At 52.6% G+C, this 12,774-nt stretch overlaps 1 protein-coding gene across 3 annotated transcripts; it reads left to right on the top strand.

Moving 5' to 3' along the window:
* Positions 1–1,375: 1,375 nt before the first annotated feature.
* Positions 1,376–12,155, top strand: FANCG (FA complementation group G). 3 transcript variants are annotated; one of them, XM_061376544.1, is made up of 14 exons: positions 1,376–1,488; positions 1,625–1,706; positions 4,123–4,251; positions 5,165–5,358; positions 6,043–6,196; positions 7,193–7,323; positions 7,692–7,838; positions 8,642–8,802; positions 9,047–9,113; positions 9,495–9,832; positions 9,959–10,014; positions 10,496–10,633; positions 11,521–11,653; positions 11,998–12,155. In XM_061376544.1, the coding sequence occupies exons 1-14, from the start codon at positions 1,402–1,404 to the stop codon at positions 12,059–12,061; spliced, it is 1,881 nt and encodes a 626-aa protein (XP_061232528.1). In that variant the 5' UTR covers positions 1,376–1,401; the 3' UTR covers positions 12,062–12,155. The 3 variants fall into 3 exon arrangements, with proteins under 3 accessions (XP_061232528.1, XP_061232527.1, XP_061232526.1); XM_061376543.1 differs by having other exon boundaries at positions 11,944–12,155; XM_061376542.1 differs by having other exon boundaries at positions 11,932–12,155.
* Positions 12,156–12,774: the final 619 nt, after the last annotated feature.

Below are 12,774 nucleotides of genomic sequence, written 5' to 3'. Positions count from 1 at the left end.
AGACTGGCTACAACACCAAAGAATTCAGAGTCAAGAAGACAAGTTTTCCAAGGGCTGGAGATTGTTCTAGTCATTGAACCCTGCTGGGTCTCTCCTGGAGCAGCTCTTCCAGATGGTTTATTCTGGTCCTTGTGTCCCTTGTCTGAGTGTGCAGGGGATGTGTCATCCTCATGCTCAGCATCACTGTTTCCATTGTACACTACAAACCTGCTGAGAGCTCCACTGGGATGGTATGTCCCATAGTCCTGGCATGGGGCTGGGATCAGTTGTGTCTCATTTATGCCACATGGAAGATGGCAACCAAAAGCTGCCACCTGTGCAAAAAGGTTGTGGCTGTTGGGAGCATCTCCTGCTCTAACCCATAGGGATGCTTCGGGTAAGTCAGGGCTTTGTGGATCTCCATTCCCATGCCTGTTTCTCCATCCCATCTCTCTCTGTTCTTCCCTTAGCGCTTCAGGCTGCTTACTGATGCCCAGGCATGGTCTAGACGTGCATGTTTCCCTTTCCCTCAGGAAGCAGCATTGCCTGCCTGCAGGAGCAGGGCTGGGAGCGCTGCCTTTCCTCGAGCTCTGACTGGACTCACACATGTTTTGGAGCAAGATGGTTGTTTTATTTTTCATTATTAACCTCTCTGTGCCTCAGTACCCTACTTGGGAAAATACTTAAGGGGATAGACCCAGGTTTGGGACACAATTTGGAAGCTCTGCATGCAGTGCAGCGCTACACTTTCCTGGGGATCTTTGCATATATTTGGCTGTTAGTGCTTTTGTTTCCATTCAGCAGCTACACCTGGATGGTGGAAGGGAATTCTGGACTCTGTTGGGAAGCAGAGCCTTTTTTCCTTCAAAATAACCCTAAAACAGGCAAGTTGGCAGTGCTCATTCACTGACAGCTTCACCTCCAGGCTGGGCCGTGGCGGCTGATGCCCCGCGGACCCCCGCTTGCCATGCTGGGCTACCGCGGACCTACCTCGGCGTGTGGGAGGCTGTGGGGAGCAGGCGCTTCGTTATTAAACGACTAATTAATTACTTAATCGGGTGGTGTGAGGAAGATTTGCTGCCTGATGGTGGTGTGGGGCTCTGGGCGGCTGCAAAGCTGATGTATGTGAATAAAGCCGTGAGATCCAAGCGGATCGTGCTCGTCTCCTCCTTCAAGCCCGTCTATAGCAGGGTGCCTGCCGGCAGGATGCTCCACGTGTCAGCCTCAGGGAGGCTTCGCTCATCAACGAGGTTTGTCCCTCTGCGGCCACCGCCGCAGTTGGGGGGACGGGGACCTCTTCCGCTGCACGCGTGGCTGTTGCCTTGGCAACCGCCGCTTCCGCTCTATCCCGCTCGCCAATCGGAAGCGGCGGAGAGACGGGCGCCGGCCAATGGGCGGGGAGGCGGGAGCGGCGCGGCGGCCATGAAGCGACGGAGCGGTCCTGCCGCGGAGCTGGGCTGCCTGCAGGCCTGGACCGCCGAGAACCGGGCCCTGGCAGAGCGCTGGCGGGTGCGGCCCGGCCCGGCCCGTCCCATCCTGTCCCGTCCTGTCCCGTCCCGTCCCGTCCCTCAGAGCCCCGGGGGCTGCCCCGGCCAGGGCGGTGGCCCGGCGGGTGGGTTGGTGAGCGTCTCTCCCTTCCTTGCAGGAGGCGAGGAGAGCGGGGCCCGGTGCAGCGGCGGGGCGGCAGCAGCGGGGCGGCTTCGGGGAGCTGCTGCTGAGGATGCGGGGTGAGTGCCGGCCCCGTGCGTTGCCTTCACCCTCCTTCCTGCTGTCACCGAGCGCCGGGAAATGAGCTCTTTAACCAGAATGGTTTGGGTTGGGAAGGACATTAAGATCCAGTTCCTCCCCTCCCATGCCATGGGCAGGGACACCACACACACTAGACCCTGCCACCCAAGTCTCTGTCCAGCCTGGCCTTGAACACTGCCAGGGATGGAGCACTTACCACTTCTTGGTTAGCCTGTGCCAGTGTCTCACCACCCTCACAGTAAAGAACTTCTTCCTTATATCTAGCCTGAACTTCCCCTTTTAAGTTCTGTTTAAGTTTTAACCCATTACCCCTTGTCCTATCACTACAGTCCTTAATGGAGAGTTCATCCCCAGCATCCCTGTAGGCCCCCTTCAGATACTGGAAGGCTGCTCTGAGGTCTCCATGCAGCCTTCTCTTCTCCAGGCTGAACAGCCCCAACTTTCTCAGCCTGTCTTCATACAGGAGGTGCTCCAGTCCCCTGATCATCCTCGTGGCCTCTTCTGGACTTGTTCCAATAGTTCCATGTCCTTCTTATGCTGGAGAAGGCTGAGGTTCTCAATGCAAGTGCTCTGGCCATGCCACTCAAGTCTTAGAAGGCAGATGCAGGGACTGTGAAAATGAAGACCTTAGGCCCACTGTAGAACATGATCAGGTGTGAGATCATCTTAGGAACCTGAACATACACAAGTCCGTGGGTCCTGATGAAATCCATCCGTGGGGCCTGAAGGAGCTGGCAAATGAAGTTGCTAAGCCGCTGGCCATCATATTTGAAAACTCATGGCAGTCAGGTGAAGCTCCCAACAACTGGAAAAAGGGAAATATAACCCCCATTTTCAAGAAGGGGAAAAGGGATGATCCGGGGAATTACAGAGCAGTCAGTCTCACCTCTGTGCTTGGCAAAATCTTGGAGCAGATTCTGGAAGGCATGCTAAGGCACATGAAAAACAACAAGGTGCTTGGTGACAGCCAGCATGGCTTTATTATGGTACCGGGTGCGTAGAGGATCGCTCTGCTTACCACGCACATCAAGAAGAGACAGATTGATCTTATATACCTTTATTTTAGACATATTCTTCATAATTCTGTGAAATGCCCACCCAATTCCCATTACTCGTTCCATATGGTAATTAGACAAGGCTGTGGCGCAGGCACTGTGAATTTGAGGAGCAGTGTCTGGGGGGTCATGGTTGTCATTTGGGGCTGTTGTAGAATCATAGAATCAGCCAGGTTGGAAAAGACTTTTAAGATCACCAAGTCCAACCATTACCCCAGTAGTGCCAAGTCCACCACTGAACCATGTCACTGAGGGCCTCATCTACATAGTCTGTGAACACTTCCAGGTATGGTGATTCCACCACTGCCCTGGGCAGCCTGTTCCGATGCCTGAGCACCCTTTTGGGGAAAAAAAATTCTTCCTAATCTTTAATCTAAACCTCCCCTGGTGCAGCTTGAACCTGTTACCTCCTGTCATAAATAGCCCCACTCATTTTACCCTTTTACAGCAATCCGTTAGTGAAGGACACTGGAATGCATGTTTAGTCTCACAATTAACTGCATGTTCTTGTTTGGGTTAATTTATGACCCTGAGAGGCTCATCGAGCTGCTTTCTCTTGCAGCTGTTTAGCTATTTCTCAGGCACTATCTAAAGGAGGACTGCCCACGTTGATTGGAGGGAAGGCGTCTGCTGCTCTTGTTGCAGCCTTCCTTTTCTTGAGACTCCCTGTAGCCTTGCCTATGTCTAAGTTTCTACACACAAATGAAATACTTTAATTAAGTATCACAGAATCAATTAAGTTGGAAAAGTTGCTGCCCTCCCAGACCAATGGGTATGTGGCAGGCTGCAGTTCCTGGTAGCCTGGCATTGAAGGGAGAGGAAAGAAACATTCCCTGCTTACCTAACCTGAGCTTGGCCTGCAAAAAACCTCTTCTTAATCTTTCTGGGGGATCTGGCCAGAGCTTTGGGGTTTCTGGAAATAAATGAGGCAAACTTTGTCCTGGGAAGCTGGGGAAAGGGGTCCCTGATATAACTGGTACAGAGGAAGCCTGTCAAGAGGGAGAGAGACACAGTGTGGAAAACCTATTCAAAAGGGTGTATTTGTTCTGGAAGAGGGCAGGCTATTGATGCTCTTCTGGGAGAGCTGAAAGGTCTCAGTCTTGGAGAACTGCAGCTCCCGGATAGCTGGGAATGGTGTTGGGACCTGGAGAAGTGATGCCTGATGCATCTCTAGCTACTGCAGTTCCCAAGCTGTTAAATCTCACCACCACCACAGCAACAAACAAACAAGAAAGGACAGTTCTGTTGATCCAGAGGTGGGTGATGATACCTTAGCGTGGATGGATGTTGGATGTTTCCTAGCCAGCTCAATTTGTTGTTGGGTTATCTGTTATCACAGGGCTGCCAGCCACCCTCCCCACCTTGCCTCTGGAGCTTACCGTCCTCTACAACTCCCTGCTTTTTACAATGGGAGCATCCGACTCTGCCATGGAAGGACAAGAGGCAATACACCAGGGGCTCCTCAGGGGTAAGATCGTCCTTTGTACAGGGCAAGGTGGCATTCTCTGTGCTTTGGACGTGTGTGGTGACTGACTGCAGGGTGTCAGCAGGGAAGCTTTGCTCTGTTGGGAAAGGCTGGAATGGGGTGATTTGCAGCCAGGGGTTATGTACAGCTGTCTGTCTGCCTGCTGCTGCCTGCAGGGGTTGGCCACAGGGTTTAAAGACAATGGGTGTTTTTAAGGTGTAAGGTGCCAAGTTTCTAGCAAAGTTCTAATGACAGCAGTAAATGAGTGTTTTCTTTAATTATGGTGTGCTGGCTTCAAAGAAAACTTGCTGAAATAGGCTGCAGGCCAGAGGGGGATCTGCAGTGTTGCCACAGGCTTGCCTGGGGGCAGGTGACCTCAGCAGGACCCAGCAGAGCTGGAGTTGTAGCTCTGTTGCTTCCTAAGCATGCTGCTTTTAACTCCACTGTCAGAAAGCTTGGTTTTCATGCTGCTGAGGCCAGGTCAGCCCTGTCATAGAATCACAGAATGGTTTTTGTTGGACAGGACCTTAAGATCATCCAGTTCCAACCTCCTGCCATGAGGAAGGACACCTCACACTAAACCTTGTTGCTCAAGGCTCTGTCCAACCTGGCCTTGAACGCTGCCAGGGATGGAGCATTTACCACTTCTTTGGGCAGCCTGATCCAGTGCCTCACCACCCTCACAGTAAAGAACTTCCTCCTTATATCTAACCTGAACATCCCCCGTTTAAGTTTGAACCCATCACCCCTTGTCCTATCACTACAGTCCCCAGTGAAGAGGCCCTGCCTGGATAGAATCATTCCCTCACTATGAGATGCCTGTGCTTGTCTGAGACCTCCTCTCCCTCTTGGGAAGGTCTCTATTACAGGGCACCAAACTGTTGTCTCAGGGCTGGGTTTTTGTGTCTGTTTTCAGTTCTGGAAGCCTGTGGGGCTGGTGGGCAGGATCTTAGCAGTGAGGAGCTGTGGCAGAAGGTGCTGCAGGAGGTTACTGTGGCAGAGCTGCAGACATCTCTGCATCAACTGGGGGCCCTGCAAGCAGCGTGGTGGCTGTCCACTGGCCGCCTGGGAAGCATCGCTAGCCTCCTCAGGCTCCTGAGCAACCCTGAGGTAAGTGGGCACGGGCAGGTGCTGCACAGCTCCCAGTTACCTTCACCAGTGTATCTGCACCAATTAAATACACACACGTTTGCTAAGGGAGGCAGAGCTCTCATAAGTGCTCTTTGTCACACACATTGCAAAATGCTGCTGTGGCATTTGGAGACCCGAACCCACCCGCACTGCCCAATAAGCATGTGTAATCCTCTCTCTGGTATCCCAGCATGGTCTAATGGTCCTGAGTGTGTTAATGAGTCCCATAATACCTCCTGCCTCTCAGGGTCCCAGACCTCAAGGTGCCAGAGAGGAGGCTTGGGCAGGCTGGAAGGGGGCTGCAGGTGGGCTTGGAGGGAGCAAGCTGTGAACAGTGGGATGCAGAGGAGCCTTCCCTGCTGATTGTGCGGCTGCTGAGGGGTCCCACCTTTATGAATGCCCTCCAACAGCATTTGGATCTGCTTGTCCAGGAGCCCCTTGAGGTGCAGCTCCCTCTGAAGTGGGGAGGTACTGCCCTCGGACAGGCAAGAATCACTTCAGCAGGAGGGTTGTAGTTGAAATGATGGGTGGTAGGACATTGCTCCCCAGCACAGAAAGAGCTGTTGAAGGGTTTGGTGGGACTTCTGTTTCCCTGTGCCCTGGGGTCAGTGTTTCCTGCTTCCCTTCAGCATTCCCTGCCCTCTCATCTCTTTGTATTCACAGGACCTGGGAAAAGCTCACTGGAGCAAGGTGGAGAACGAACTCCTCTCACTGCTCAAGGCATGGCGAGTACCTTCTGAGGTGGACTCCCTGCACCTTGTACAGAGCACCAGGGAATTGAAAGAGATCCTCTGCACTTCAGCAGCCTTCCTGCAAGGTTTGTGTGGAGGAGGTAACCACGCCAGCACAGCCTCCCATTGCGCTCCTGTCCCAGGAGCCCTCTCCCTGCCCTTATCCTGGGCTCTCTTCCCAAGCTAACAAGGGGATTTCTGGGCTGTTCTTTTGGAAGAGTGCCTGGGCTGAGCCTCTGGGTCTCAACGTTACCATTCAGTATTCAAAGAGCTTCTCTGCTTTTTCCCCAGCTAAGCCTTTCTCTGCACTGTCACAGGGTTCCTCTGCTTGTCTGTGGCTTTAGGTAGGTGTCTGGGCCACGCAGTGATCTTGTATAAAGCAGAAGGCTCACAGGGAACTTAGAAGGATTTTCCTTTCTCCTGTCTTCTGGTACCTGCCTTGTTGCAAGCACTTTGTTTCCATCAGATTACCATGCTGCAAGAGCCATGCAAAGCTGTTGTGCAGCTCTGTACCCTGTGTCACAGCCTTTGACTGCTGTGTTCTGTCCCTCACTCACTGTCATGACAACCCCAGCAGCTCCAGGGGCAGCTGGGCAGCTTGGCAACAGCAGTTCCAGAGGGGAGATGGCAGGTGTGAATGTGATGCAGGCACCTGAGAGGGAAGCTTGAAAGGGGGTTGAAAGAAAAGCAAGTACCATTCACACCAAATATTAATGCATTAATATCCCAAAGCATCCTGCTTGGAAATGGCCCAAAATAGTCTCTCTGAGACTCTGTGTGTGTTTCCCCAGCTGCCCAGCACCTACCTCTGTCCTTGTTCGGGGCTACAGCAGGCATCTTGCTATCTGGGCTTGGAAGCTGCTATTATTTCTGCTGGACATTACCATCAAGTGGCTTATTCTCTTGCAACACCATCAAAGCAAAGAAGGCAGCTTGGCACCATCCTTTTGTGCACTGCTGGGATCAGACAGGCACCTATGGGGAGACTTTCCCACTGGGAAGAAAAGGATATGTGTGCCTGTTTGGGGACCATGTGGGGTGGGAAGGGGAGCTGCAGAGCTGAGATTCTGGGTCTGTCCTAGGGCTGCAGGAGTTCGAGGCTGGGAACTTCCCCACTGCCTGCTCCCTCCTTCAGGAAGCTGCAGGAGGATTCTGCTCCAAGAAGGTTCTGGCCCAGATCTACACCTGCCTCAGCTGCTGTGCTCAGCGAATGGTAACAGCCAGGGGGGAGAAGGGAAATGCAGCCTGGAGCAGGATGGGGAGGCTCGAGTTGACTTCCACACTGCCTCTGTGTGGTCCTAGGCTGCTGCATAAAAGCAAGGTGTTATGCTTTTATGGGCCCTTGTGATCCCAGTTGTTTACAAGGACAGTTGCAGAATCCAGGCAGGGATTTTGGCTGAGCATAAAGGGTTGCTGCAGAGAGAAACTCAAAAAGCAGCTTGAGGAGTGCTGGTTTTGTCTACAGTGCAGCCTTTTCTTCATGGGGATCATTGGGGAAGCAAAGCAAGATCTGGATTACACTGAGCGGTAAAGATCTCAGCAAGATGTCCTTGCAACATGCACCTCTTCCCATCTAATTAGGGCAAGCCTCAGACAGCTCTTCGGCACCTGAAACAGGCCCTCCAGGTAGACTTCCACTGCCTTCCTGCCCTGTCCCACGTGGCAGCAGTGTACCACGAGCTGGGGGAGACCGATGCGGAGCTGCAAGCCCTGGCTCTGCTCTATGAGGTTAGTGTGTTTCCTGTAGTTCTGGGTTGATGTTTGCCCAGTGGAGCTTGCACAGAGCTTCAAGCAGGCTCCTGACTTCTGTATTTGAGCATGGAGGAGTCTCCCAGAATAGCCTACAGTGTTCCAGCCATGATGCTGCTTTCAGCAGTGGCCAGGATGGAGCCCAGCATGATCTGAAATTCCTGCTTGGCACTTTGCAGTTCATGTTCTTGGCAGCTTGGAAAAGAGGTTACACTCATGTTGTTAAGTATCAATCTCTTAATAAAGTACCTAATAAGAGGCTAAAGAGGCCTTTAAAAGGTAGACTGTAGCTGGGGGGTGGGGGAAGGGGTATTATCCATAGCAACCTTGGAACGCCTTGAGGGATTTGCTGCCTTGACTCTGCTGAATTGATAGTGTTTCACACCAAGTTAGCACTTAAGCTGTTTCTGATCCATAAATTATAAACCCAACTGTGGAGAGGGATCTTTCTCACTGCAAATGGCCCAAGATCTGGTCTAGTTCTGCAGCTGCAGTGGGACATGGTGTTCCAGGCAGCTCATAGCACCTTGAACTGAAAACCTGAGGTGATACGGGTGATTTTGCAAATCTGATGCCATGTTGAGATTGCAGTCTTGCCTGTGCAAGCCTGGTTGCTTTTCCTGAATTGAGCTGTGCTCTACTGAGTAAGAGCAGGGTAACTGCTTACGAAGTGCAGAACTTCTCATCTGGGTGCCCTCTAAATGCGAGAAGTGGTAAGTGATAGCAGCTGCATAAACTTGACCAGCATTGTGTTGACCATATTTTCTGTTCCTGTTTCCCAGGCTCTGGAAAAAAACCCTCCAGCAGCTGCTTCCTCTAGCCCGTATTTCCTAATCCAAACAGAGCTGCTTGTCCACACACCAGTACTGGCTTCTCTCCTTCGCCATAGTCACCTCTCTGAAGTGAAGTACCTCCTGGCACAGCGGTGTCTCCAGAATGGGAGGTAAAGGCACCTCTGGTCTACTTGCAACATGCTGCTTGTTTGGGCTTTTGTGGTTCTCTTTGTGCTCTTGGGAATCATCCAGTTCAGTACTGCTGCTGTAGGTCTGCTCAAAGCATGGGTATCATGACCAGAGTGAGTGTGGGGCAGGGGGAGCCTGTGGGCTGGAGATCCAAGTTTTGCCTGGTGGTTGGCACTTCTTGGAGTCCCTCTGCTCTTTCCACCGCATGTTTTGTCCCTGTTGCAGGGTGGCTGATGCGGTGGAACATTACCTGGATTTTCTGGCTCTGCTTCAGGAGGGGCCGCAGCAGCAGGTAGGTGGTGTCCTGCTGAGGTGACTTGGTAGATGAGGTTTGGATCCCCACCCCAAGGCCTGGGCCCAGGCATCACCCCTGGACTCCAGGATTCAGTGTCCAGTTTGAGATAGAAAGGAGATGAGGTGGGGACTTTCACCTCTGACCTGTGGCATGTCTACTTTGGATTCACACCAGAGACCATTTGCTACTGCTGTTTGGAGAAACAGCTTTTCCTTCCCTTTGGGGAGCAGCTGACAGGCCTGGTTTAGGATGTCCTTCACTTGAGGAGTAGGGATTTGCTGCCTTTATTGTGCTAAACTGGTAGTGCTTCACAGTTCCTGCCTTGTCTGATGGGCTCTGCAGTTCTGTGTCAGCACTGCCACCACTTTTGTTCTCCAGGTGCCCCTAGATGGTAGCTCAGCTGTTCCCAGGATCCCTGAGGTGTTCTTGGAAGCAGCATCTGCCTTGCAGCAGGCTGAGAGACATCAGGATGCCATAACTGTGTGTGAGGAGGTCATCAGCCGCACGACTAGCCTGATCCCACGAGTGTTACTATTGGAGGAGAGGCTGGAGCAGCCAGAATGCCCATCACCACAGGCAGGGCTGGCCGGTGGACCCCTGGCTCAGAAGAAGGAGAGCCTGTCCTGCCTTACCTGGAGAGCAGCTGGATACCTGCACCAGGGGTGGGCGTGGGGAAAGCTGGGTGAGGTCAAGCAAGCTGTAACACAGTTCAGCAGGTAAGAAGGGGCTCCCCAGCAGGCAGCAGTGGGGCTGGTGGGGCCAGAGCAGGGCTGGATGACAGCTTGCAGCTTGCTTCCCCACTTGGGAGCTGTATGAAAGCTTCTCTGTCCTCACGCCCGCAGATGCCTCGAAGAGCTCTTGCGAGTCCAGCTTTATGGGCCTGGTATTGAACCAACAGGTAGGACACTGCAATGCTGGGACTGGCTGGGTTAGGATCTGTGTGCTTGGCAGCAGGGGGCACTGAAAGAACTGGCTGGAGCAGGGTTTGGCCTCTGCTTTGTGTCCTGCCCCATGGTCTAGGTGACAGTTAAATAGGCTGTGAAGCAGAAAGCTTCTCCAATCCAGATTTCAGGGAAGAGATTTCTAGTGGTTGTGCAGATGGGCAGCCAAAGGCCAGGCTGCTGCTGAGGTCACTGCTCACCATAGCCATGTAATGTACCAAGCTCTTGGTGTTCTTCCCTGTTACCCTCTGCCACTTGTGGCCTCTTCCAGCCTGGCTGAGAGGCTGATTTCACCAAGGTTTCAGGGAGGTGGAAGATGAGCAGCCCAAGTAAACATTTGGCCTGTCCTGACTGCAAACCTGGCTCTGCCTGCTGGGACAAGGGAGGGAATATCTGGAGGATGCTGTCTTCAGGTACGTGCATGTCTTTCTGTGCCAGAGAATCTCCTGCCAGAAGTGGAGATGCTTCAGAAGATCAGGTTGCTCGCTCTCATTGGGAGAGGTACGCAGTTCCTTGAGCTGGGGAAGCACAAGAAAGCCTTGCTAGATTTCCAGCATGGTTTGCAGGTTTCGCCAGGTAAGAGGCTCATTTTGGTGAGGGACAGGGGGGAATTCCACAGATTTGTTCTGGGCTGTTTTGCTCTCTTCAGAAAAGCTTTATAATCCACATGATTATGCTTTAGACCATACTTATTTGGACATCAAGGACTACAGTAGTGCTACAAGCAATTTACATATTTGAGATGCTTCTCTGGAGCCTGGTCAGCTCACTGCCTTGGAGCAGCAGACCAAAACTATTGTTAGAGGAGTATATTGGAACCCTTCCCACAGCCTGTGCCTTGGGACAGCTTGGAGATTTTCCTTCTTCCTGCCCAAACCCCAGCCTTGTGTTCAGCCTTTTCCCAGACAGGGTCTGCTTTCCCAGACAGAGGAGCTGGAGCCTTGCTTCATGCTGGGAAGCAGCATGTCCATGCCTGGCAGCCCAGAGGCTGAGAACAGAGCCCTATCAGGGAAGAGGGGAGTGGATCAGGAAGCTGTACCTCTGAGTACAGCTGAAGTATGTCTAGTGCTGCTCCCAGGGGTGACCCCCTTTGTTGAGCTGTGCTCACACTGCATGGTGTGAGCTTCAAGAGAATCTGCCAAACCTGCTGCTCCTGATCCTGACAAAGCTCCCTCCACTTGGAGGTGCAGACTTGCCTGCAAGGAGAACCCCAACCTGTGTGCAAACAAAGGTGTGTCTGGCTGTGCCCCAGGGCCAATGACATCTGCCTTGATTGCCATCCCCAGCCTTAATTAGAGTCTGATGCAGCCAGAACGGTCTCCTCCCCATTACACCATCTCTCCTTCTGCTCTCCCCCCTTGTCTGGCTTCTGACCTTCCTTTGCAACAGCCTGCAACACACAGACAGCAGCAGGGACCTGCTCCTCCCCTGCTGAAGGCTGAACCCCATTTTGTGTCTTGCAGGTGACCCAGCTGCTGCCTCCTACCTGGTGCAGGCCTTGTGGAACCTGGATCGAAAGCAGGAGGCGGCTGCTCAGTGGCAGAAGCTCTCACAGAGGCCCCCTAAGGAGGACGGGCAGCAGGAAGGACAGGGAAGGTGTGTAGAGGGATGTGTGGAATCTCAGGTAGCTGCATGAGAGCTCTAGCAGCACAGCCCATGTTTCAAGTTGGACAGTTGAGCTCAGCTCCTACCAGCCTGAGTGCACAGCTCAGGTGTGTCTGAAGAGCTTACCCCCTTGTCTGCTCTGAGAGACCATGGGCTGTGGCTCTGCAGGGACTCCCCACGGCACGGAATGGGAGGGCAGAGGCTGGGGGTGAGCTTCTTAGTGAGAATGTGTCCAGGGAATGCCACAGTCCTTGCTCATGCAATGACAGCTTCTCTTTCAGGCCTGTCCCTTTGTACCTGGATTCGTGTCTGAAGCAGGCAATGTTCCCACACAGTGATGATCTTGCCAGGAGCATACAGAATTACCTAGGGAGCACAACACAGGACCACCCAAGCTAACCCAGTCCGTCTTGCTGCACGGGGCTGGCACGAAGCCTTTCAGGACTCCTCCAAGACTCAGCGTTACTCTTGAATGAAGCTGGATTCCCAAAGGCCTGAAACAGAACTGATCTTTTGTAGTAAAGTGTAGATTTTTGCTATGAGAGCCCTTGGCTTTCAAACTCATGAGCTGTAAAACCCCTCTGTTTAGTGTAATGATACACTGGCTGATTTATCCACAGAGCCCACACCAGGTACTGCTCTGTGTCAAGCCATAAACCTTTCAAATTGGAATGAGAGTGCTGGGGCTGGTAATGCAGAAGCAGAATAAAGGCAATAATGGTTGATATAAGTTCTTTACTGTGAGGGTGGTGAGGCTCTGGCACAGGTTGCCCAAAGAACTGGTAAATGCTCCATCCCTGGCAGTGTTCAAAGCCAGGTTGGACAAGAGTCTTGGGTGACATGGTCTAGTGTGAGGCATCCTTGCCCATGGCAGGGGGTTGGAACTGGATGAGTTTAAGGCCCTTTCCAACCCAAGGCATTCCATGATTCTATGAAAAGCCTCCTGTCTGTGTACTTTAAGGGAAGGTTTTGTGCTCTTTTTCCAGCACGCACCTTTTGAATCCTGAATGGTAAAGTCGAGACCCAGAGGCTCAGCCCAGACACTCGGAAACAGCGCAGGAACCTCCAAGGGCTGTTTTGCTTGGGAAGAGAAAGCGGGATAAGGGGAGGGG

This window comes from Neopsephotus bourkii, unplaced genomic scaffold, assembly GCF_033783945.1.
Source record: "Neopsephotus bourkii isolate Nb327-2 ecotype Australia unplaced genomic scaffold, CSIRO-AGI_Nbou_v1 NB_1721, whole genome shotgun sequence".
NCBI lineage: Eukaryota > Metazoa > Chordata > Aves > Psittaciformes > Psittacidae > Neopsephotus > Neopsephotus bourkii.
This window is presented reverse-complemented; position numbering and strand designations above follow the sequence as displayed.